Source organism: Phocoena phocoena, chromosome 20 (assembly GCF_963924675.1).
Source record: "Phocoena phocoena chromosome 20, mPhoPho1.1, whole genome shotgun sequence".
Classification (NCBI taxonomy): Eukaryota; Metazoa; Chordata; class Mammalia; order Artiodactyla; family Phocoenidae; genus Phocoena; species Phocoena phocoena.
Window position 1 is genome coordinate 23506747 of NC_089238.1, and position 26725 is coordinate 23533471.

The window sequence follows — 26725 nt, forward strand, 5'->3', positions numbered from 1 at the left end:
GGGTGCTTAGGGTCTCATGTGTTTGCCATCAGTTGTGGCTGGGGCTAGAGTCAACTTTGAAGGCTTCCTCACTCAGGTATCAGAGTGTTGACTGGGACTTTGGCAAGAGCTGTCTGCCAGAAGACCCTTATATGAAGTTTTTCCATATAGTTTCCTCACAGCATGGTGGCTAGGTTCCAAGGTTCAGTGTCTCAAAACCCACAGGCCAGGTGGGAGCTGTATTTCTTTTCATGACCTAGTCTCGGAAATCATGCAGCATAACTTTCACTACATCCTGTTTGTTAGAGTCAGTAAGACCAGGCCATATTCTAGTGATTCTCCACCTTGTGATGGGAGAAGTGTCAAAGATTTTGAAGACGTGGGCTTCCCTGGTGGTGCAGTGGTTGAGAGTCCGCCTGCTGATTCAGGGGACACAGGTTCGTGCCCCGGTCCGGGAAGATCCCATATGCTGCGGAGCAGCTGGGCCCGTGAGCCATGGACGCTGAGCCTGCGCGTCCGGAGCCTGTGCTCCGCAATGGGAGAGGCCACAACAGTGAGAGGCCTGCGTACTGCAAAAAAAAAAAAAAAAAAAAAAAGACTTCAAAGATGTGTTTTGTTTTTTTTTTAAACATCTTTATTGGAGTATAATTGCTTTACAATGTCGTGTTAGTTTCTGCTGTATAACAAAGTGAATCAGCTATACGTATACATATATATCCCCATATCCCCTCCCTCCCACCCTCCCTATCCCACCCCTCTAGGTGGTCACAAAGCACCGAGCTGATCTCCCTGTGCTATGCAGCAGCTTCCCACTAGCCATCCATTTTACATTTGGTAGTGTATATATGTCAATGCTAATCTCTCACTTCGTCCCATTTTACCCTTCCCCCTCCCTGTGTCCTCAATGCAGACGTGTGTTAAACCACCACATAGTCTTCATTTGGACTTTATTCCTTCTTGTCATTTCTCTAAAGTGACTTTGGCTATGAAAAGAGACTGTGTCCCTTGTCGTAAGTATACTAGCAGTACCACATGAATTGTTATGGAATTTGTTTAACCTGTGGAAGCATCAGGTACTTCTTCAGGCAGTGTAAAGCTAGATAGCAGATTTGAGGCAGTAGGGCAGTATCTTAATCCCAGATTATTGGCTCAGTTGTTCTTGAGAACCAGGGTAAAATGATCTGCATAGATTCTAGTAGGGAAGAGAGTTTTCACCAAAGAGAAAGTAAGGATGCATTTGAAAGCCAGGGCATCTCTCAGGGCTTAGTTTCCTCATTTTAAAAGTAGAGGGGATAAACAAAAGAAATGCAAGACTTGTACATCAAAAACTATAAAATATTGTTGAAAAAAGTTAAGACATACAAGAATGGAAAGATATCCTGTGTTCAATGTACTCTATATCAAAAATCTGTCTTTTTTATACAAATTGACAAACTGATCCTAAAATTTATATGGAAATGCAAGGGACCCAGAATACAACATTGAAGAACAAAGTTGGAGGAGTCACACTTGGCAACTTCAAAATTTACTACAATAATGAGCTTACTGTAGTTATAGTAATCTTCTACAATACTTTAAAAGTGTGGTACTGGTATAACAACAGATATAGAGATCAATGCAGTAGAATTAATGATCTAGAAATAAACCCATCTATGGTCAGTTGATTTTGACAAAGGTACAAAGATAATTGATAGAGAAAGAGTAGTCTTTTCAACAAATGGTGCTGGGACAACTGGATAGCCATATGTAAAGGAATGAATTTGGATCCCTACTTCATATCATGTACAAAAATTAACTGGAAGTGGGTCAATGACTTGTAGTAAGAGCTAAAAGTATAAGACTCTTAGAAGAAAACGTAGTTATAGATGATTGTGACCTTGGGTTAGACAAGGTCACACCTTAGCTATGGCACCTAAAGCACAAGTAACCAAAATAAAAAAAAATTTTTTTTAAATATGTTTTTTTTTTAAACATCTTTATTGGGGTATAATTGCTTTACAATAGTGTGTTAGTTTCTGCTTTATAACAAAGTGAATCAGTTATACATATACATATGTTACCATATGTCTTCCCTCTTGCGTTTCCCTCCCTCCCACTCTCCCTATCCCACCCCTCCAGGCTGTCACAAAGCACCGAGCTAATATCCCTGTGTCTTGCGGCTGCTTCCCCCTAGCTATCTACCTTACTATGTTTGTTAGTGTGTATATGTCCATGACTCTCGCCCTGTCAAAGCTCACCCTTCCCCCTCCCCATATCCTCAAGTCCGTTCTCCGGTAGGTCTGCGTCTTTATTCCTGTCTTACCCCTAGGTTCTTCATGACATTTTTTTCCCCCTTAAATTCCATATATATGTGTTAGCATACGGTATTTGTCTTTTTCTTTCTGACTTACTTCACTCTGTATGACAGACTCTAGGTCTATCCATCTCATTACAAATAGCTCAATTTCATTCTTTTTAAGGCTGAGTAATATTCCATTGTATATATGTGCCACATCTTCTTTATCCATTCATCCGATGATGGACGCTTAGGTTGTTTCCATCTCCAGGCTATTGTAAATAGAGCTGCAATGAACATTTTGGTACATGACTCTTTTTGAATTTTGGTTTTCTCAGGGTATATGCCCAGTGGTGGGATTGCTGGGTCATATGGTAATTCTATTTGTAGTGTTTTTTTTTTTCTATTTGTAGTTTTTTAAGGAACCTCCATACTGTTCTCCATAGTGGCTGAACCAATTCACATTCCCACCAGCAGTGCAAGAGTGTTCCCTTTTCTCCACACCCTCTCCAGCATTTATTGTTTCTAGATTTTTTGATGATGGCCATTCTGACTGGTGTGAGATGATCTCTCATTGTAGTTTTGATTTGCATTTCTCTAATGATTAATGATGTTGAGCATTCTTTCATGTGTTTGTTGGCATTCTGTATATCTTCTTTGAAGAAATGTCTGTTTAGGTCTTCTGCCCATTTTTAGATGGGGTTGTTTGTTTTTTTGGTATTGAGCTGCATGAGCTGCTTGTAAATTTTGGAGATTAATCCTTTGTCAGTTGCTGCATTTGCAAATATTTTCTCCCATTCTGAGGGTTGTCTTTTTGTCTTGTTTATGGTTTCCTTTGCTGTGCAAAAGCTTTGAAGTTTCATTAGGTCCCATTTGTTTATTTTTGTTTTTATTTCCATTACTCTAGGAGGTGGGTCAGAAAGGATCTTGCTGTGATTTATGTCATAGAGTGTTCTGCCTATGTTTTCCTCTAAGAATTTGATACTTTCTGGCCTTACATTTAGATCTTTAATCCATTTTGAGCTTATTTTTGTGTATGGTGTTAGGGAGTGATCTAATCTCATACTTTTACATGTACCTGTCCAGTTTTCCCAGCACCATTTATTGAAGAGGCTGTCCTTTCTCCACTGTACATTCCTGCCACCTTTATCAAAGATAAGGTGTCCATATGTGCGTGGGTTTATCTCTGGGCTTTCTATCCTGTTCCACTGATCTATCTTTCTGTTTTTGTGCCACTACCATACTGTCTTGATTACTGTAGCTTTGTAGTATAGTCTGAAGTCAGGGAGCCTGATTCCTCCAGCTCCTTTTTTCGTTCTCAAGATTGCTTTGGCTATTCGGGGTCTTTTGTGTTTCCATACAAATTGCGAAATTTTTTGTTCTAGTTCTGTGAAAAATGCCAGTGGTAGTTTGATAGGGATTGCATTGAATCTATAGATTGCTTTGGGTAGTAGAGTCATTTTCACAATGTTGATTCTTCCCATCCAAGAACATGGTATATCTCTCCATCTATTTGTATCATCTTTAATTTCTTTCATCAGTGTCTTATAATTTTCTGCATACAGGTCTTTCGTCTCCTTAGGTAGGTTTATTCCTAGATATTTTATTCTTTTTCTTGCAATGGTAAATGGGAGTGTTTTCTTGATTTCACTTTCAGATTTTTCATCATTAGTATATAAGAATGCCAGAGATTTCTGTGCATTAATTTTGTATCCTGCTACTTTACCAAATTCATTGATTAGCACTAGTAGTTTTGGTAGCATCTTTAGGATTCTCTATGTATAGTATCATGTCATCTGCAAACAGTGACAGCTTTACTTCTTGTTTTCCAATTTGGATTCCTTTTATTTCCTTTTCTTCTCTGATTGCTGTGGCTAAAAGTTCCAAAACTATGTTGAATAAGAGTGGTGAGAGTGCGCAACCTTGTCTTGTTCCTGATCTTAGTGGAAATGCTTTCAGTTTTTCACCATTGAGGATGATGTTTGCTGTGGGCTTGTCATACATGGCCTTTATTATGTTGAGGAAAGTTGCCTCTATGCCTACTTTCTGCAGGGTTTTTATCATAAATGGGTGTTGAATTTTGTCGAAAGCTTTCTCTGCATCTATTGAGATGACCATATGGTTTTTCTCCTTCAGTTTGTTAATATGGTGTATCACATTGATTGATTTGCGTATATTGAAGAATCCTTGCATTCCTGGAATAAACCCCACTCGATCATGGTGTATGATCCTTTTAATGTGCTGTTGGATTCTGTTTGCTACTATTTTGTTGAGGATTTTTGCATCTATGTTCATCAGTGATACTGGCCTGTAGTTTTCTTTCTTTGTGACATCCTTGTCTGGTTTTGGTATCAAGGTGATGGTGGCCTCGTAGAAGGAATTTGGGAGTGTTCCTCCCTCTGCTATATTTTGGAAGAGTTCGAGAAGGATAGGTGTTAGCTCTTTTCTAAATATTTGATAGAATTCACCTGTGAAGCCATCTGGTCCTGGGCTTTTGTTTGTTGGAAGATTTTTAATCACAGTTTCAATTTCAGTGCTTGTGATTGGTCTGTTCATATTTTCTATTTCTTCCTGATTCAGTCTTGGCAGGTTGTGCATTTCTAAGAATTTGTCCATTTCTTCCAGATTGTCCATTTTATTGGCATAGAGTTGCTTGTAGTAATCTCTCATGATTTTTTTTATTGCTGCAGTGTCAGTTGTTACTTCTCCTTTTTCATTTCTAATTCTATTGATTTGAGTCTTCTCCCTTTTTTTCTTGATGAGTCTGGCTAGTGGTTTATCTATTTTGTTTATCTTCTCAAAGAACCAGCTTTTAGTTTTATTGATCTTTGCTATCGTTTCCTTCATTGCTTTTTCATTTATTTCTGATCTGATTTTTATGATTTCTTTCCTTCTGCTAGCTTTTGGGTTTTTTTGTTCTTCTTTCTCTAATTGCTTGAGGTGCAAGGTTAGGTTGTTTATTCAAGATGTTTCCTGCTTCTTAAGGTGGGCTTGTATTGCTATAAACTTCCCCCTTAGAACTGCTTTTGCTGCATCCCATAGGTTTTGGGTCGTTGTGTCTCCATTGTCATTTGTTTCTAGGTATTTTTTTATTTTCTCTTTGGTTTCTTCAGTGATCACTTCATTATTAAGTAGTGTATTGTTTAGCCTCCATGTGTTTGTATTTTTTACAGATCTTTTCCTGTAATTGATATCTAGTCTCATGGCGTTGTGGTCAGAAAAGATACTTGATACAATTTCAATTTTCTTAAATTTACCAAGGCTTGATTTGTGACCCAAGATATGATCTATCCTGGAGAATGTTCCATGAGCACTTGAGAAGAAAGTGTATTCTGTTGTTTTTGGATGGAGTGTCCTATAAATATCAATTAAGTCCATCTTGTTTAATGTATCATTTAAAGCTTGTGTTTCCTTATTATTTTCATTTTGGATGATCTGTCCATGGGTGAAAGTGGGGTGTTAAAGTCCCCTACTATGAATGTGTTACTGTCGATCTCCCCTTTTATGGCTGTTAGTATTTGCCTTATGTATTGAGGTGCTCCTATGTTGGGTGCATAAATATTTACAATTGTTATATCTTCTTCTTGGATCGATCCCTTGATCATTATATAGTATCCTTCTTTGTCTCTTTTAATAGTCCTTATTTTAAAGTCTATTTTGTTTGATATGAGAATTGCTACTCCAGCTTTCTTTTGGTTTCCATTTGCATGGAATATCTTTTTCCATCCCCTTACTTTCAGTGTGTATGTGTCTCTAGGTCTGAAGTGGGTCTCTTGTAGACAGCATATATAAAGGTCTTGTTTTTGTATCCATTCAGCCAATCTGTGTCTTTTGGTGGGAGCATTTAGTCCATTTACATTTAAGGTAACTATCGATATTTATGTTCCTATTCCCATTTTCTAAATTGTTTTGGGTGCGTTATTATAGGTCTTTTCCTTCTCTTGCATTTCTTGTCTAGAGAAGTTCCTTTAGCATTTGTTGTAAAACTGGTTTGGTGGTGCTGAACTCTCAGCTTTTGCTTGTCTGTAAAGGTTTTAATTTCTCCATCGAATTTGAATGAGATCCTTGCTGGGTAGAGTAGTCTTGGTTGCAGGTTTTTCTCCTTCATCACTTTCAGTATGTCCTGCCACTCCCTTCTGGCTTGTAGGGTTTCTGCTGAGAGATCGGCTGTTAACCTTATGGGGATTCCCTTGTGTGTTATTTTTCCCTTGCTGCTTTTAATATGCTTTCTTTGTATTTAATTTTTGACAGTTTGATTAATATGTGTCTTGGCGTATTTCTCCTTGTATTTATCCTGTATGGGACTCTCTGTGCTTCCTGGACTTGATTAACTATTTCCTTTCCCATATTAGGGAAGTTTTCTACTATAATCTCTTCAAATATTTTCTCAGTCCCTTTCTTTTTCTCTTCTTCTTCTGGAACCCCTATAATTCGAATGTTGGTGTGTTTAATGTTGTCCCAGAGGTCTCTGAGACTGTCCTCAGTTCTTTTCATTCTTTTTTCTTTATTCTGCTCTGCAGTAGTTATTTCCACTATTTTATCTTCCAGGTCACTTATCCGTTCTCCTGCCTCAGTTATTCTGCTATTGATCCCATCTAGAGTACTTTTAATTTCATTTATTGCGTTGTTCATCGTTGCTTGTTTCATGTTTATTTCTTGTAGGTCCTTGTTAACTGTTTCTTGCATTTTGTCCATTCTGCTTCCAAGATTTCGGATCATCCTTACTATCATTATTCTGAATTCTTTTTTAGGTAGACTGCCTATTTCCTCTTCATTTGTTAGGTCTGGTGCATTTTTATCTTGCTCCTTCATCTGCTGTGTGTTTTTCTGTCGTCTCATTTTGCTTATCTTATTGTGTTTGGGGTCTCCTTTTTTCAGTCTGCAGGTTCGTAGTTCCCGTTGTTTTTGATGTCTGTCTCCAGTGGCTAAGGTTGTTTCAGTCGGTTGTGTAGGCTTCCTGGTTGAGGGGACTAGTGCCTGTGTTGTGGTGGATGAGGCTGGATCTTGTCTCTCTAGTGGGCAGGTTCACGTCTGGTGGTGTGTTTTGGGGTGTCTGTGGCCTTATTATGATTTTAGGCAGCCTCTCTGCTAATGGGTGGGGTTGTGTTCCTGTTTTGCTAGTTGTTTTGGCATAGGTTGTCCAGCACTGTGGCTTGCTGGTCGTTGAGTGAAGCTGGGTGCTGGTGTTAAGATGGAGGTCTCTGGGAAATTTCCGCCGTTTAATATTATGTGGAGCTGGGAGGTCTCTTGTTGACCAGTGTCCTGAAGTTGGCTTTCCTGCCTCAGAGGCAGAGCCCTGACTCCTGGCTGGAGCACCAAGAGCCTTTCATCCACACGGCTCAGAATAAAAGGGAGAAAAACTAGAGAGAATTAGTAGAAGTATGAGGAAGGAAAGAAGGAAAGGAGGAAAGGAAGGAAGGAAGAAAGAAGCAAAGAAGAAAGGAGGGAGGGAGGAAGGAAGGAAGGAAGGAGGGAAAGCAGGAAAAAAGACAGAAAGAAAGAAGATACAATAAAAATAAAATAAAGTATAATAGTTATTGAATTAAAAAATATTTAGAAAAAAAAAAGGGGACGGATAGAACCTTATGACAAATGTTGGAAGCAAAGCTATACAGAGAAAATGTTACACAGAAGCATACACATACACCTTCACAAAAAGAGGTAAAGGGGGAAAAATCATAAATCTTGCTCTCAGAGACCACCTCCTCAATTTGGGGTGATTCGTTGTCTAAAGGAGGGAAGGAAGGAAGGAAAGAAAGAACGAAGGTAAAGTATAATAAAGTTATTACAATTAAAATTAATTATTAAGAAAATTTTTTTTTTTAAAAACCGTGGACGGATAGAGCCCTAGGACAAATTGTGGAAGCAAGAGTATACAGACAAGATCTCACACAGAAGCATACACGTACACATTCACAAAAAGAGGAAAAGGGAAAAAATCAGATATTGCTCCTAAATTCCACCTCTTCAATTTGGGATCATTCCTTGTCTATTCAGGTATTCCACAGATGCAGGGTATATCAAGTTGATTGTGGAGCTTTAATCTGCTTCTTCTGAGGCTGCTGGGAGAGATTTCCCTTTCTCTTCTTTGTTCTCACAGCTCACAGGAGCTCAGCTTTGGATTTGGCCCTGCCTCTGCGTGTAGGTCGCTGGAGGGCGTCTGTTTTTTGCTCAGACAGGACGGGGTTAAAGGAGCCACTGATTTGGGGGCTCTGGCTCACTCAGGCCGGGGGTGGGGGGGCAAAGGAGGGGCACTGCGTGCGTGGCGGGCCTGCGGCGTCAGAGGCGGCGTGACGTTGCGGCAGAGGCCAGCGTGACGTTGCACCAGCCTGAGGCCCACCGTGCGTTCTCCCGGGGAAGTTGTCCCTGGATCCCGGGAACCTGGCAGTGGCGGGCTGCACAGGCTCCGCAGAAGAGGGGTGTGGAGAGTGACCTGTGCTCGTACACAGGCCCCTTGGTGGCGGCAGCAGCAGCCTTAGCGTCTCCCCCCCTGTCTCTGGGGTCCGCGCTTTTAGCCGCGGCTCGCGCCCGTCTCTGGGGTTCGCACTTTTAGCCGTGGCTCGCGCCCGTCTCTGGGGTTTGCGCTTTTAGCCGCGGCTCGCGCCTGTCTCTGGAGTTCCTTTAAGCCGCGCTCTTAAACCCCTCTCCTCACGCACCAGGAAACAAAGAGGGAAGGAAAAGTCTCTTGCCTCTTCGGCAGGTGCAGGCTTTTCCCCGAACTCCCTCCCGGCTAGTCATGGTGCACTAACCCCTTCAGGATATGTTCAAGCCGCCAACCCCAGTCCTCTCCCTGTGCTCCGTCTAAAACTGAAACCCGAGCCTCAGCTCGCAGCCCCGTCCGCCCCGGCGGGTGAGCAGACAAGCCCCTCGGGCTGGTGAGTGCCGGTCGGCACCAATCCTCTGTGAGGGAATCTCCCCGCTTTGCCCTCCGCACCCGTGGCTGTGCACTACTCCGCGGTTCTGAAGCTCCCCCCTCCGCCTCCCGCAGTGTCCGCCCGCGGAGGGGCTTCCTAGTGTGTGGAAACTTTTCCTCCTTAACAGCTCCCTCCCACTGGTGCATGTGCCGTCCTTATTCTTTTGTCTCTGTTTTTTCTTTTTTTCTTTTGCCCTACCCAGGTATATGGGGAGTTTCTTGCCTTTTGGGAGCTCTGAGGTCTTCTGCCAGCCTTCAGTAGGTGTTCTGTAGGAGTTGTTCCACGTGTAGATGTATTTGTGGTGTATCCGTGGGGAGGAAGGCAATCTCCACGTCTTACTCTTCCGCCATCTTCAAGGTCCCCCCCTAAATATATTTTTGTGTGAACAAAAGTTTTCATTTATCTGGGATAAATGCCCAGTAGTTCATTTGGTGGGTAGTTGCATGTTTAGATTTTTAAAAAACTGCCAGCCTGTTTTTTAGAGTTCCTATATTGCTTTACATTCCTACCAGCAATGTATGAGTAGTGTAATTTCTCTGCATCTTTGCCAGCATTTGGTGTTATCACTATTTTTTGTTTTAGTTACTCTGATTGGTTTGTAGTGATAGCTTATTGTGGTTTTAATTTGCATTTCCTAATGGATAATGATATTGGATCTTTTCATGTGCTTATATACCATCTGCATATCCTCTTCAGCAAAATGTCTCATGTCTTTTGCTCATTTTCTAGTTGGATTATTTTTTATTGTTGATTTTTGAGAGTTCTTTATATAATTCTCGATACTAGTCCCTTGTCAGTTCTTTGTTTTGCAAATACATCCTCCCAGTCTGTAGCTTTTTTTTTTGTTAGCACAAAACTCTTATGAAATACATTTTATAATTTTTCCCTTCATGGATTGGGCTTTTGGTGTAAAGTCTGACAACTCTTTGCCTAACCCTTGATTCTGATGATTTTCTCTGATGGCTTGTTTTGCAAAAGTTATATAGTGTTATGTCTTATACTTAAGTTCATGATCTATTTTGAGTTAACTTTGTATAAGGTATGATGAGACTTAGGTTGAAGTTCTTTTTTTTTTTTTTTCCCATATGAATGTCCAATTGCTTCAGCATTATTTGCATTTGTTGAAAAGGCCATCTTTCCTCCATTGAAATGCCTTTGTGCCGTGTTGAAATAAAGTGGACATATTTGTATTGGTCTCTTTCTGGGTTCTATGTATCTATTCCTCTGCTAATACCACTGAGATGATCATGTCAATTTTCTTCTTTAGCCTACTAATATGGTGGATTATATTGATTGATTTTTGATTATCAAACTAGCCTTGCATCCCTAAAATAAAGCTCACTTGGTCAGTTATGGTGATAATTCACTCCACATATTGCTAAATTCCATTTGCTAATTTTTTGAAAAAGGATTTTAATATCTGTATTCATGAGAGATACTGGTCTATAGTTTTCTTTTTGTGTATTGTCTTTGATTTGTTTTGGTATCAGCCTAATGCTAGCTTCATAAAATGAACTCTGAAGTGTATTCTTCCCTCTATTTTCTGTAAGAGATTGTGTAGAATTGGTGTCAATTTTTCTTTAAATGTTTGGTAGATTTCTTCAATGAAATCATCTATGTATGGAGATTTCTTTTTTGACCATTTGAAAATTATGGATTCAATTTCCTTAATAGTTGCAGGGCTATTCAAATTATTTCATATCGGGTGAGTAGTGATAGTTTGTGCTTTTCCAGGAATCGATTCATTCCTTCTAAGCTATGTGCATCAAATTGTTCAGAGTATTTTCTCATTATCCTTTTGATGTCTGCAGTGTCTGTAGTGATATCTCCTGTTTTATGCCTAATATTGGTCATGTGTGTTTTGTCTTATTTCTTTGTTAGTCTTTCTAGAGGTTTGTCAATCTTCTTTTGCTCTTTGAAGAATCAAGTGTTTGTTTCATTCATTTTTTTCTGTTTTCTGTGTTGAGTGTCATTGATTTCTGCTGTTATCTATGTTATTTCCTTCTGTTTGCTTCAGGTTTATTTTGCTCTTTTTCTAGCTTCATTACATTGGGCTTAGATAATTGATTTGAAGCTTTTCTCTTTGCTAATATATACATTTAGTGCTGTTAATTTCCCTCTCAGCACTTTAGTTATACTACATAAATTTTGATGTTATATTTTCATTTTCATTCAGTTCAGTCTATTTTTTTATTTCACTTGAAACTTTCTCCTTGGTTCATGTGGATTATGTAGACAGGTGTGTATTGTTTTCTTTACAAGTGTTGGGAGATGTTCCTGTTGTTGTCCTATTATTGGTTCTAGTTTGATGCCATTGTGGTTAGAGAACACAGTATGATTTCAGTTCTTTTATAGACTTGAGATTTTGTTTATGGCCAAGGTATGGTCTATTGGTATATGTTGGTGGGCACTGGAAAAAATATATATATTCTTGTTATATAGAATTTTATTAGTTGATTTGTGCTGTTATAACAAAGTACCATAGACTGGGTAGCTTAAACAACAGGAATTTGTTTATTATAGTTCTGGAGGCTAGAGTAACCAAGATCAAGTTGCCAGCCATTTCTGTTCTCTGGTGAGGACTTTCTTCTGATTTGCAGATGGTCAGCTTCTTACCATGTCCTCTGATGGCAGAGAGAGAGAGAGAGAAAGCAAACTTTCTGGCATCTCTTCTTAAAGGGATACTAATCCCCAGACTTCCCTGGTGGTCCAGCGGTTAAGACTCCATGCTTTCACTGCAAGGGGTGCAGGTTTGACCCCTGATCAGGGAACTAAGATCCCACATGCTGTGTGGCATGGACATACTAATCCCATTATTCATTGGGGCCCCACCTTCATGACCTAATCTAAGCCAAATTACCTCCCAAAGGCCCATGTCCAAATACTTGGGGCTTGGGACTTCAGTTATATGCTATCTTTTGCTTTTTTGCATGATACTTCTTTTTAAAATCCTTTTACTTTCAACCTGCCTATATTGTTGTATTTGAAATTAGTTTCTTGTAAACAGTATACAGTTGGGTTATGTTTTTAAATCAGCTCTGCCAATCTTTCTTTTAATTGCCGTATTTAGACCTTTTACATTTAATGTAATTATTGATATGTTTGAGCTTAAGGTTTACTCTCTCTCTTTTTCATTTCTCTGTTTTCTTTTTCCTACCTTCCTGTGGGTTCTTAAACATTTTTTAGAATTCCGTTTTGATTTCTCTATAGTAGTTTTGAATGTATCTTTTTTATAGCTTTTTAGTGGTTGCTCTATATTATTATGTATACATATGTACTCAGTGTATTGATGTCATCATTTTACCAGTTAGAGGGATTATAGAAACCTTACCTTCATTTGTGTCATGTTACCCTCCCCCATTTATTATAATATAATTATCTTAAATATTTTCTCCATGTACATTTAGAACCACAGTGTTATAACTTTTGCTGTAACTGTCAAACATAATTTATAAAACTCAAGAGGAGAAGAAAAGCCTATTGTATTTATCAGTATTTTTGTTTACCATATTCTTTCTATCTATCTATCTAGCATTTCCTTTCTGTTTTGAGAACTTACTTTAGTCATACTTTTAGGGTAAATCTGCTTGTGACAGATCTCTTATTTTTCCTTCATCTGAGAATGCCTTGCTTAAATAAATAGAATATATTTATAGGCATAAGGTTCTAGGTTGACAGTTCTTTTCTTTCAATGCTTAAAAACTCTTGGGTCACATCCTTTTAGCTTTCATGGTTTCCTATAAGTAAGTCACTGTTATTTAATTGCTTTTCCCCTGTAGGTAAATTGTTTTCTCTGGCTACTTTCAAGATTTTTCTTTGTCTTTAGTTTTCAGAAGTTATGATATGTTCTAGAATGGATATTTTTATTTTATTCTGTTTGAGTTTCACTCAGCTTTTTGTCTCTTGCTAATTGGGAAAATTTCTGCCATTGTTTCAAGTGCTTTTTTTTTTTTTTTTAACTCTGTTCTTTCTCTCCTCTCCTTCAGGAAGTCCAATGACATGAATGTTAAATCTTTGTTAAAGTCCCACAGGTCCCTGAGTTTCTCTTCGTTTGTTTCTTTTAAGTCTAGTTTCTCTCTTTTGTTCAGATTTGATTATTTCTATTGTTTTATCTTCCAGTTTAGCTATTCTTTCTTCTGTCTCCTTCATCCTGTTCACTGAGCTTTAGATTATTGTATTTTTCAGTTTAAAAAATTTGCTGTGACTTTCTGTTTCTTAGCTGAGACTTTCTCTTTTCATTTGTTTCAGTCATACTCACAATTGCTCACTGAAGCCTTTTTGTCATGGCTGCTTTAAAATCTTAGATAATTCTCACATCTCTTTTGTCTCAGTGTTTCTATCTATTGATTGCCCTTTTTTATTCAGTTTGAGATAGTCCTGTTTCTAGATATGATGAGTGGTTTTTTAAATTATTATTATTGAGACATGGATTTTGGGGGTATTATAAGACCCTGGGGACTTTACTTTTTTTTTTTAGCTGTATTTTTTGCCACAACTCTGGCAGGGGAAGAGGGTAGGCACATCACCCCATTACTGCCAGGTGAGAATGTAAGACCAGGTTTTTTTTGTTGTTGACACCCAAGATGGAGACTCTTCATTACTGCTGGGTCTGGGTTGTTATGTCTAGCTCCCCAGTAGGCTTCCATTAATACCTCCCTGGCTGGGAACGATGGAAGTACCTCATTACTGATTTCCAGTTGACCTCCACTTACATGACAGGGAAAGGGTGTGGCCGTTTTACAGCTGGGCATTAGTGAAAGTTTTAATTCTCCACTGGACGTCCTCTGGCACCATCCCAAGAGGAAGGGGAGATTCACCTAATTACTGATGGGTGGGAATGAAAGTTTAGGCACCCTATGTGATCTCCACTGACACTGAGGTGTGAGAGGGGAGACTTTTGTCATCCATCAGGAATGAAAGTCTTGACTTCCTCCTTGGATTTTTCTGACACCACCACAACTGAGGTGGTTAGATGTTGGATGCAGTTCCTCACTATAGACTAAGGAGCGTAGAAGTCTAAATTTCCCACTCAGCATTTACAGGGGTGGGTGGGAGTAGGGTCACAGTTTTTTTGAGTGGTTATTGTCTAAAAGTTTTCTATTTTTCTAGGCTGCCCTTTTCCTGGTTCACTGGCTTTTGTTGGGGATTTTTTGTATGCACCTACATACATTTCCTAGTTGTTGGTTTCTTCAGCTCTAAGTCTGGTATATATGAGGCAAAAAGGATACTCAGGAGACTCACCATAGTGCTGTTCCTAGAATCCTGAGGTTCCTAGGCAGTCTGCCTTCTTTCCATTTTTCTGAGCCTTTTTATCTTTGTTTATGCAATGTCCAGGGTTTTTCATGGTACTTAGACGAATAAGGAAAATTATGTCAACTCCACCTTCCCGTTCATGTATTTCATTTAATTTTTTCAGTCTTTTGTTCCTTTATATTGACAAGTGGTATCCCATTGTACAGATAAATCACAGTTTGGTTTTTCCATTTTCTGTTGATAGGAATTTGGATTGTTGACAGTTTGGGGCTATTAAAAATAAACCTGTCATGACTATTTGGATCCAGATCTTTTTGTTAACATATATTTTTATATCTCTTGGAAAATACCTCAGTAGAATTCCTGAGTTATATAAGTGTTTTAACTTTTTAAGAAACTGCCAAACTGTTTTTTGAAAGGAATTTACCATTTTTCATTCCTACCAATAATGTATGGTAGGAATTTCAGTTGCTCCACATCTTTGTCTACACTTGGTATTGTTAGTATTTTTATTTTTAATCATTCTTATGAGTATGTGGTAATTTTAATTTGTATTTTCCTGTTGACTAATTTTATTGAGCATCTTTTCATGTGGCATTTATGTATCTTCATATATCTTCATTTTGAAGTGTCTGTTCAAGTCTTTTTCTCACTTTGAAAATGGGTTGTTTGTATTCTTACTGAGTTTTAAGAGTTCTTTGTGTATTCTGGATACGAGTCTTTTGTGAGATATGTGTTTTACAAATATTTTCTTCTAGAGCGTAACTTGCCTTTTCATTTTATTAATGGTATCTTTTGAATATCAGAGATATTAATTCTGATGAAATCTAATTTATCAGAATTTTTTATGGTTAGTGTTTTATGTGTCTAAGAAATTTTTGCCACTTCAAAATTGAGAAGATTTTTTCCTAGGTTTTGTTCTAAAAGATTTATAGTTTTAGCTTTTACATTTAAGTCATGATCTATTTCAAATTAGCTTTAATGTACAGTGTGAGGCAAAGATTGAGGTTCATTTTTTTTTCCATATGGATATTTCATTATTCCAACACCATTAAAGACTATTCTTTCCCCATTGAATTACCTGGCTCTTTGATCATATACATATGGGTTTATTTCTAGACTATTTTATTGATTTATATGTCTGCCCTGACCCATACTATACTGCACTGATAATTGTTGCTTTATGGTAAGTCATGAAATCAAGTAGTCCTTCAGCTTTTTTTTTTTTTTTAAGGAATAAATAGCTTTATTTAAAACCAAGAAGAACTGCTCTACGCTACCACAGATTCTTCTCATCTTTTCAGAAATTTCTTCTTTTGCCTTCATAGTCATGGAGCTCTTCTGCCTCCGAAGTAGTCCTTCAATTTTGCTCTCCTTTAAAAAAACTTTGTTACTAACCCAGGACTTTACATTTTCACATACATTTTAGAATTAGCTAGTCAATTTCTACAAAAATGCCTGTTGATATTTTGATTGGGATTGCATTGAATCTATAGATCATTTTGGAAAGAACTGACATCTTAATGATCTTCAGTTTTCCAATCTGTGAACATGGGATAGCTCTTTATTTATTTAGGTCTTCTTTAATTTTTTCAGAAATGTTTTTCAGTGTTCAGGTCTTGCATATATTTTGTTAAGTTTATGCTAAAATATTTCATGTTATTTCATGTGATAGTAAGTGGTATTTATTTTTAACTTTAAATTTCCAGATGTCCATGGCTAGTTTGTAGAAATAAAATTGATTTTGATAGTGATCTTGTCTCCTGGGGCCTTGCCAGATGTCCTTAATAGCTCCAGTAGCACATTTTTTAGATTCTTTAGGATTTTCTATATCTGTGATCATATTGGCTATGAGTAAAATCTTATAGTATGAGTCACTCACCTTTGTGCTTTCACTTTTGTAATAAAAACAAAAAAATCTGTTCCTTCTCTTAGCTCATCTTTGAGGTCCTAGATTTCACTTTATTCCTATAAACTGCATTGCTTTATCAATTCCAAGTTATTTTAAAACTTAAAATAGGCATCTGAGAGTTAATGTGTCAAAAGTTTCTCAGGTATGCCAATTAGGACATTGAATTATAAGTTTTTGTTTTCCTCTCTTTATCTTCCACCTGATCACTATCTCCATACATTAATTATCCTTTTTTAAAATTGAAGTATAGTTGATGTACAACATTATATAAGTTGCAGGTGTACAACATAGTGATTCACAATTTTTAAAGGTTCTGTTTCATTTAAAGTTATAAAATAATGGGTATATTCCTTCCCATTCACGTATTTTAAAATGTTTCCCATCTATTTACTATCCTATAGTAAAATTAATGCTTACTTGTTTAACATTTCATGTAAAACAACCCATAGAAAATATAGATCGTGATGACATAAATAGCTTAGAACAGTGGTTCTCAAATTTTAAAGTCCATTCAAGCACGTGGAGGGCTTGTTAACACCCCAGTCCCAGAGAGCAGTGAGAACTGGCATGTTTCCAGGTAATGCTGCTGCTCTGGGAACCACACTTTGATAATCACTGCTTTAGAGAAATGATGACAGGTCATTAATTTTAAATGATTAATGGAATATGCAATTTCTTTGAGAAAAAACAAAAAAATTGCAATAACTAAAATAAACTAGATATTAGATCTAAAGTATTTAAAGGTTGATATTTATCAGATGACAGTGTCATATATTTTTAATGAAATTTGGGTCTTCCCATTTTCCAGCACTATTGTATGAGGCATTTGAGAGGCCAAAGGGGTACACATTTTATTTCAAAGAGAAGAATATAGCAAAAAATGAGAAGTATGATGATCATTTGCTCTGTGAGCATAAAGTAATGCCTATTTTATTGGACCCTAAGCAAAGAGTATTTGAATGGGTATATTAAACTACACTCTGTGGTAAGTGTATGGCATGCAACATCTTTTCTAGGGCTCAGAATTGACATCAGAAAAGCTCTGTTAGTTGATCAGAGCTAATTATGCCCACCCTGGTGTTGCTGTGCACATGTCATCATAGTACACCTTCCTCTAAACTTAATCTTTTTTTTTCCTTGAGTTAGTGAATATAAATGATACTGGAGTTAAGACTACTCCCGTCAATAGTATGACCATTTGTCTAGATCAAAGTGAACTTAGAAATATTTTTCCCTGAAGGTCACTAACTATAAGAAAGGAAAACTAAAATAGTGAAATGTCAGACTAAAGTTTCTTAGACATCATTCTTCTTAGGGAAGATGTTATAAGTGTTAATAAAGAAACTTGCCTATGAATATTCACCAGATAATGGTTCTTATTTTGTAGCCAGATGCATCAGAGTTATAAAGTATTTCCTTTTCTCTTGCAGCTCTGTTGGCTTAGCAAAAGCAGCTCTAGAAGCAATTAATGGATTCAACCTCTTTGGCAACCAGGTAAAAAAACAGCAATAGCAACAACAGACTTTGATTATTTTTTTGAATTGCATGTTTAATTAATTTGGCCATTTATTAACCAAGTCATTCATTATGATCAGAGAATGTCTGTAATTTATGTAGCAGCCCATGGTTGAACAACCTTTCCTTTGAATATGGTTTGCTGCTTAAATTTTAGATTTCTAACTAAAAAAAGATTGCTTAATTTAAAAAACCCTCTTCATTAAGAATTCTCATTTTCTTTCTTCAGTAACTTTTCCCTCTAGTCTTTCTCTTTTGTTTTTTTTTTTTTTTTAGATTCCATATATATGTGCTAACATACGGTATTTGTTTTTCTCTTTCTGACTTACGTCACTCTGGTGTCACATGATACCTCATTGTAGTTTTGATTTACATTTCTCTAATGACTACTGATGCTGCGTATTCTTTCATGTGTTTGTTGGCAATTTGTATATCTTCTTTGGAGAAATGTCGATTTAGGTCTTCTGCCCATTTTTGGATTGAGTTGTTTGTTTTTTTGATATTAAGCTGCATGAGCTGCTTCTAAATTTTGTAGATTAATCCTTTGTCAGTTGCTTCATTTGCAAATATTTTCTCCCATTCTGAGGGTTGTCTTTTCGTCTTGTTTATGGTTTCCTTTGCTGTGCAAAAGCTTTTAAGTTTCATTAGGTCCCATTTGTTTATTTTTTTTTATGTGCGTTTCTCTAGGAGGTGGGTCAAAAGGGATCTTGCTGTGATTTATGTCATAGAGTGTTCTGCCTATGTTTTCCTCTTAAGTTTTATAGTGCTTGGCCTTACATTTAGGTCTTTAATCCATTTTGAGCTTATTTTTGTGTATGGTGTTAGGCAGTGTTCTAATTGCATTCTTTTACATATAGCTGTCCAGTTTTCCCGGCACCACTTATTGAAGAGGCTGTCTTTTCTCCCTTGTATATTCTTGCCTCCTTTATCAAAGATAAGGTGACCATATGTGCATGGGTTTATCTCTGGGCTTTCTGTCCTGTTCCATTGATCTATATTTCCGTTTTTGTGCCAGTACCATGCTGTCTTGATTACTGTAGCTTTGTAGTATAGTGTGAAGTCAGGGAGCCTGATTCCTCCAGCTCCATTTTTCTTTCTCAAGATTGCTTTGACTATTTGGGGTCTTTTGTGTTTCCATACAAATTGTGAAATTTTTTGTTCTAGTTCTGTGAAAAATGCCATTGGTAGTTTGATAGGGATTGCATTGAATCTGTAGATTGCTTTGGGTAGTATAGTCATTTTCACAATGTTGATTCTTCCAATGCAAGAACATGGTATATCTCTCCATCTGTTTTTTATCGTCTTTAATTTCTTTCATCATTGTCTTATAGTTTTCTGCATACAGGTCTTTTGTCTCTTTAGGTAGGTTTATTCCTAGGTATTTTATTCTTTTTGTTGTAGTGTTAAATGGGAGTGTTTCCTTAATTTCACTTTTAGATTTTTCATTATTAGTGTATAGGAATGCCAGAGATTTCTGTACATTAATTTTGTATCCTGCTACTTTACCAAACTCATTGATTAGCTCTAGTAATTTTCTGGTAGCATCTTTAGGATTCTCTATGTATAGTATCATGTCATCTGCAAAGAGTGACAGCTTTACTTCTTGTTTTCCAATTTGGATTCCTTTTATTTCCTTTTCTTCTCTGATTGCTGTGGCTAAAACTTCCAAAACTATGTGGAATAATAATGGTGAGAGTGGGCAACCTTGTCTTGTTCCTGATCTTAGTGGAGATGGTTTCAGTTTTTCACCATTGAGAGCGATGTTGGCTGTGTGTTTGTCATATATAGCTTTTATTATGTCGAGGTAAGTTCTCTCTGTGCCTACTTTCTGGAGGGTTTTTCTCGTAAATGGGTGTTGAATTTTGTCAAAAGCTTTTTCTGCATCTATTGAGCTGATAATGTGGTTTTTATCCTTCTGTTTGTTAATATCATGTATCACATTGATTGATTTGCATATATTGAAGAATCCATGCATTCCTGGAATAAACCCCACTTGATCATGGTGTATGATCCTTTTAATGTGCTGTTGGATTCTGATGCTAATATTTTGTTGAGGATTTTTGCATCTGTGTCCATCAGTGATATTGGCCTGTAGTTTCCTTTCTTTGTGACATCTTTGTCTTGTTTTGGTATCAGGGTGATGGTGGCCTCGTAGAATGAGTTTGGGAGTGTTCCGTCCTCTGCTATATTTTGGAAGAATTTGAGAAGGATTTCCTCTAGTCTTTTGTTCAGCTTTCACATTTTAAAATACTCCTGGCATTATACACCATATATTTTCCATGTCAGTTCCCTTGTTGATTTCAGTTTAATGTATATCCATGTATATGTCATGCAAAGGGGAACTTGCTTAACATGTGAAGCCAAACAATTGGAAATCGTGATCCTAGCTTAACCCTCAACTGGTTGTAATCATATGTCTAAATCTCATTTTCTTTGGGATAAAAGGGAAACCCTTAGGGTTGCCTTAAATTTTTAAAAGATCTTTGACCAATTTCTGCCCCTAATCAGGTGACCATGGATTGAGTTGTCAATGGAAGGAATAACATGCAGCAATACAGGTTACCTCTCTGGATCAAGAAGTAAACTAATTTTCTTAGCAATTTTTGTAAAGATTCCAAAGATGAGGCGGCAGAGGAGGTGTTCAACTAATACTATAATTAACCTTAAGCTATTAAAATGCTAATTAAGTCAGTGAAGATACATTTTAGGAACTTATGCAGACATGTAAAATGTGATATGGATTTTGTTATGGCAATTTTAATATTGATACTATGTACCTCAAGTCTTGCGTTTAGGAAAGTTTCATGTTGGAGCATGGTGACACAACTGCCTCTCTTCCTCTCCCTACATACGTAAACTCTCTTCTCACTTCAACTTCCTCTGGAGGAAGGATTCTGGTTAAATCCAGGAAATGAAGGATTAAGAATGACCACAGACGTGAAAGGATTGGGAAGAGGGGAGTAGCACCTCATTCTGGGTGCCCAAGAGGAGACTCTAAATCACCCACTTCCCACACTCTTTTTCTCTCAAGACCTCTGGCTGGAGAAATTGAGGAATCAGATCTCATGGGGGTTTGGGGGTATATGAACTTGTTGAAAATCATGAGAATTAATATGCTTCTCCTGGAGATTCTTGGTGTCTCTGGCTCTGATCCTTTGGCTTGTATCAACATTTCTGTCTCTCTGAAGAGTCAACATACTCATGGAAATCCTACATGTATCCTTCAGTACTTTTCATTTCCTTTTCCCCCCTGTCTCACTCTCAATACATTCATTTAAATATGTGTGTATGTATGAATATGTGTGTGTATGAGTATATAAATATTTAGAGAATATATGTATATATATATATTAGATAAGGAAGGAAGAAAGGAGTGTGTGCGTGGGAGTGTAATCTGCCATAAAAGAATGCCATTGTATTCAGTGTCACGAGGTAGGATCACTGCATACTCTGTACTCCTACCAGTGAATTTGTGACTTTGGCTAGGTATTTACCTAAGTCTCAGCTTCCTCATTTAAACAAATAGAGATATTGACACTAGGGCCTAACTCAGAAGGTAGTCATGCAAATAAAAAACTTAGCATAGTGCTTGGCAAAGATTAAACCCTCAATAAGTGATACCTCATTTTATTAACTAGTGAAGTGCTGGTAATACTAAGGAAGGGTAATAAAGCCATTGGAATCCAGAACTTCTCAGGGGTATATCAAGGAGACTGAGAAGAGTCACAGACTAAACTAGTAGTGTTACAACAGCAGTGTGGCAAGATGCAGGTCTTGCTCTTCTGCCTTCCATGGTAACCAAGTAGTCAGATGAATGGAATTGCATGTCTAGGTCAGCTATTATAAAGTAGTGGTCAGCTCTTTTTTTTTGCAATCATGCCATCTCCTTTGATGTACCTGAGTCTTAGTGTATACTGTTTACATATCTAGTATGCATCCTCTCTACCTACATATATACCCGCAAACATATATGGTACTTTCTTAACTACCTATATTTCAGGGCTCTGCCTTCAGCCTACTTTTCCCAGGAAGCTTCTGTAGATTTGTTAGCCATAATTCTAAAAGTACTGAATTGATTTACTATGCATTCTGATTCTGAGTTGTAAATATACTGCTGGTATTGTTCCCCAGCCATAAATTCTCAATCTTGGCTGCACGTTAGATTTGAGGAATTTAAAAAACAGTACTGATGCCTGGGCTCTACCCCTAGAGATTCTGACTTAATTGTCTAGAGGGAGGCTGTGGTGTTGAGATTTTTCTAAACTGCCTGGGAATTCTAATGTGCAGCCAAGGATGAGAACACCTGCTCTCAGCAGAGTTAACATTTGACCTTGTTTGGTTCATGTCTGTTTCCAGCAGAGCCGTGCACCAAATGTTTGCTGACTTGACTGTTTTTTTATTATTTCAGGTAGAAATATAGACAAATAAGGTCTTATTCCTTTAGCCACACAGATGTCACATTTGCAAGTAGGGCCTCTCCATCTTCCAATTTTTTTGGTAATATCAGAGTATCCTAGTTTTACAAATTCCCTTTTATCTTTGTTTCTGATGTGGAGAATTACAGAAACCTGACTTTGAAAATGTTAAAATTCCCACCTCTACAGCAGTTGACTTAAAAATGTACTTGCTAAACAATAGCACATTTAAAAGTGCATGTGATATCTTTAGTGTTTAATCATTTTATAATATCACTCCATGTACTTAAAAGATCTGTGGTCTAGTTAAAAGTCAGTGGCCAGGGACTTCCCTGGTGGCACAGTGGTTAAGAATCCGCCTGCCAATGCAGGGGACACGGGTTCGAGCCCTGGTCCGTGAAGATCCCACATGCCGCGGAGCAACTAAGCCCAAACGCCACAACTGCTGAGCCTGCGCTCTAGAGCTCGCGAGCCACAACTACTGAAGCCAGCACACTAGAGCCTGTGCTCCACAACAAGAGAAGCCACCACAATGAGAAGCCCGTGCACCGCAACAAACAGTAGCCCCCACTCACCGCAACTAGAGAAAGCCTGAGTGCAGCAACGAAGACCCAATGCAGCCAAAAAAAAAAAAGAAAAGAAAAAAAAAAGTCAGTGGCGGGAAAAAGAACTGAGATAAAGAAAGGTTTTTTTTTCAAGTGAAGACCTAAAGAAGCATCCTCAAGACTTGAGGGATTTCAGGTCTAATGAGTATTCTCAATTATTTCTGAAGACTATTGATACAGTGTTTTGGAAGACCTGATCATGTATCTTTAACTTAATTAATTTAGAGCTTCATAAAAGAGTACATCCGGGGTTGGTGACAACTCAGAGAGTCATAGGTCTTTAGGGCTGGAAGGGCCCTTCTCTCAAAATGAATAGAGTTGAGGTGGATTCTCATAGGTCACATAACAGAGAGGCAGAACCAGGAATTAAACCAAAGCCACTTGGTAATGAATCTGGAATATAAGATATTAGTACAGGAAATCTTGGATCTTAAATGCTTTCTACCTTTAGTGATAAAAGCTATATATTATCTTTGAAAACTCTTAAGCCATTTTCTTCTTTTTTAAATTAAATTTAATTTAGTTTAATTTTTTATTGAGATGTCATTGACATATAACATTATATTAGTTTCACTAATATAATGCCCACTCTTGCCACTTTTATTCAACATAGTATTAGCCAGTCTTAGCCAGATAGGAAGTCTTAGCCAGATAAATTAGGTAAGAAAAAGAAACAAAAGGCATCCAAAATTAGAAAGGAAGAAGTAAAATTGTCATGATTTGCATATGGCATGAATATGCATATTATATATAGAAAACCCTAAAGACTCCATCAGAAAACTGTTAAAGAACTAATAAGCAAATTCAGTAAAGTTGCAGGATACAAATCAATACACAAAAATCTGTTGCATTTCTATACACTAATAATGAGCTATCAAAGAGAAATTAAGAATACAATCCCATTTACAATTGCATCCAAAAGAACAAGATACCTAGGAATAAATTTAATCAAAGAGGTGAAAGACCTGCACACTAAAAACTAAAAGAAATTGATGAGAGAAATTGAAGACACAAATAAATGGAAAAATGTTTCATGCTCATGAGTTGGAAGAATTAATGTTGTTGAAATGTCCATAATACTGAAAAATATATACAGATTCATTGCTGCATTATTTATAATAGCCATAATATGGAAACAACCTAAGTATACATTAATGGAGGAATGGATAAAGAAATTGTGGTGTGTGCGTACATACAATGGAATATTATTCAGTCATAAAAAGGAGTGACATTTGTGACAACATAGATGGACCTTAAGGGCATTATGCTAGGTGCTAAGTGAAATATGCTAAGTGAAATAAGACAGAGAAAGACAAATACTGTACATCTCTCTTATATGTGGAATCTTTAAAAAAAATCAAAACCTCAGATACAGGGAACAGATTGGTGGTTGCCTGAGGCAGGATGTGGGAGGTAGGAGAAATGGGTGAATTGATCTGTTTTGTTTTAAAAAAGAAACATTGTATATAATTCTTTTCAGTGAATATCACAAGTTAAAAAGTTGTCTTAGTTTGAGTGATCCATGCATATTAAAGTTAAAATTTATAGGCATGTTTTTGTTATTTTTACTTAAAAGAAACAACATTGTATTAGTTTTAGGCATACAACATAATGATTTGATATTTGTATATATTATGAAGAGATCACCACAGTAAGTCTAGTTAACAACTACTACCACACATAGTTACAACTTTTTTTCTTAAGACCTACACTCTTAACAACTTTTCAAAGGTATGCTATACATTACATCCCTGGGACTTACTGGAAGTTTGTACCTTTTGACCACACCATTTTCTTCTTAATTATTGATCTTTCTGAAAGAGGTTTCCACTTGTTGAACTTTTGCCCTTTTTGTGCTTTGGTGTATAAGACAAAAGTTAATTTTTATTTTTATGGGAAATTGTTGGGTGGAATAAGCCTTTAGCTTTGGTTATTACGTGTTCCTGCACTTTCTTTCTTATTTTTTTAAATTGTTAGACTTGCCTTATTATGAAAGAAAAAGGACTCATCATTTAAATCTTCACTCCGAAACTATTTTCAAAACATATTTTTGTTTGGGAGAAAATATCTAAGGAGAAAATTTGATCAAGTGGCTTAATTTTTTTAAATAAATTTATAATAAAGGCTAATTTGAAGCACTTAGAAACATACTCATATAATCCTTAATATGAGAATCACTTATTTCATAATGGTTTCAAATATTTTCTCTGTGTGTGTGTATATATATATATATATATATATCTGTGTGTGTGTGTGTCTGTGTGTGTGTGTATGGCAATACTTGACAATATATGTAGTGATTTATAAATACATATAGTGATATAAAAATATTTGATAATACTTAAATAAATCATAATTTATAGTTAGCACATGTCACAGACATCAGCAACAGTTTTGTGATTCCTGGGTCTGAGTCTCAGCTCTATTCTTCTAAAACCCTGAGAATTAACACTCAGGTTCATCTCTCTCTGTAGTTTGAAACCCCTTTAACAATATGTGAGTAGGAATTCCTCTAGCGAGGGCTACTGGAAGCTGCTGTTGGGTCAGTAAGTAAAAGTTGGCTATTTACAGGCCACCACCACTACAGCCGTGGCATAGAGGGGTAATTCCCACCAGGAAGTATCGTTTCTGCAGAATATGTCTCTAGGCTTGCTCACAGAGCTATAGGACAGCCTAATGCTGGACCAGGTAAGAAAGTGTCCTGATCATGGTGCTGTTTTTTTGTTTCCAGAAGAACAGAAAAGGTCATGTATAGTATTGACACAATAGATATACTGATCCGTTTCATCTTGTTTTATTCTTTGATGCTAGATGAGGGTAGTAAGCCCATTAGCTCAGGTTCAGAGAAAAGTCTAAAGAGGAAAAGAAAGGCCTGGGCAATCCTTCAAATCATTTCACTTTGAATTGAGACTAAAGAGATCGTCTTACGGTCATGTTACCTACCAGGGTTCTTGGCCTCCTTAATCAATAGGAATTGATCAGAGGCCAGACAAGAAATTCAGGCAAGGTTTTATTGGGGCCCCTGCTGCACCAGGAGGGACAGAGAACAAGTAACAGGTTCCCTTGCTCACTCGCTTGCTTGCTGGGTGAGGGTAGGGGTCAGGCCGGAGAGGTGCCTTAGGTGGTTTGCCCACCCCTTAGGTGGTGTCGTGTGCAGGGGGATGCGCAGTACCTTGCTTTTGCTTCTGGCTCTTCAGAAGTGGCTGTTGGGGTTTTGGTCTCTTTGTATCTTGTCCATAATTTGCCCAGCTGCGCATGCACAGTTATTTTTAGTCCTTTGTAGTTTCTTTGTATTTTGTTGCTCGAGGAGACATTTGTCCAGGTGCAAGCACTGCAGCTAAGGGTCCCAGGTCCCAGGTGCCAGCCTATCTGAGTCATAGATGTTACCCTTGGCCATAGATACCATCTCAAAAGTGTTTGTTATGGTCATGGAGGCCTGGGTAGATGGTTCAGTGCAGCTCTTCCCCTTCATTGGAACTCAAGTCAGGTTGAATCATCTTGTAATGTGTATACTAGAAAACAATTACAGAAACTCAGTTTGGGAGTAAAGTTTGAACTGTCAGTCTTATCTGTGCTCTTTAGATGGAGTCAGAATATTATGGCAGAGTTATGATAATTTCAGGAAATGAAAGATGAAAATAAAATATCCAAAGTTAATAAGATACTCTGGAGTGACATATACATATAAAACATCTTTCCATATTCCTGCCTTTAATTGGAGAAATCAAGATACTAACAAATGAGCTGAGGCCAGAATCTAAAAGGTGATGACTAGAAAGATTTCTCATATTACACAGTGTTCAAAGCGATGCAGACATGTCTAGCTTCCTTTGAAATTTGCAGGCCTAAAATTAACG

General features: G+C 37.3%; 1 protein-coding gene across 1 annotated transcript in view; it reads left to right on the top strand.

The window, feature by feature from the left end:
- Positions 1 to 26725, top strand: part of PHKB (phosphorylase kinase regulatory subunit beta) — a 217961-nt gene that overhangs the window by 79455 nt on the left and 111781 nt on the right. The window contains exon 8 of the mRNA XM_065898359.1: positions 17764 to 17827. Coding sequence (XP_065754431.1) covers positions 17764 to 17827 — 64 coding nt within the window. The remainder of the gene's footprint in view (positions 1 to 17763; positions 17828 to 26725) is intronic.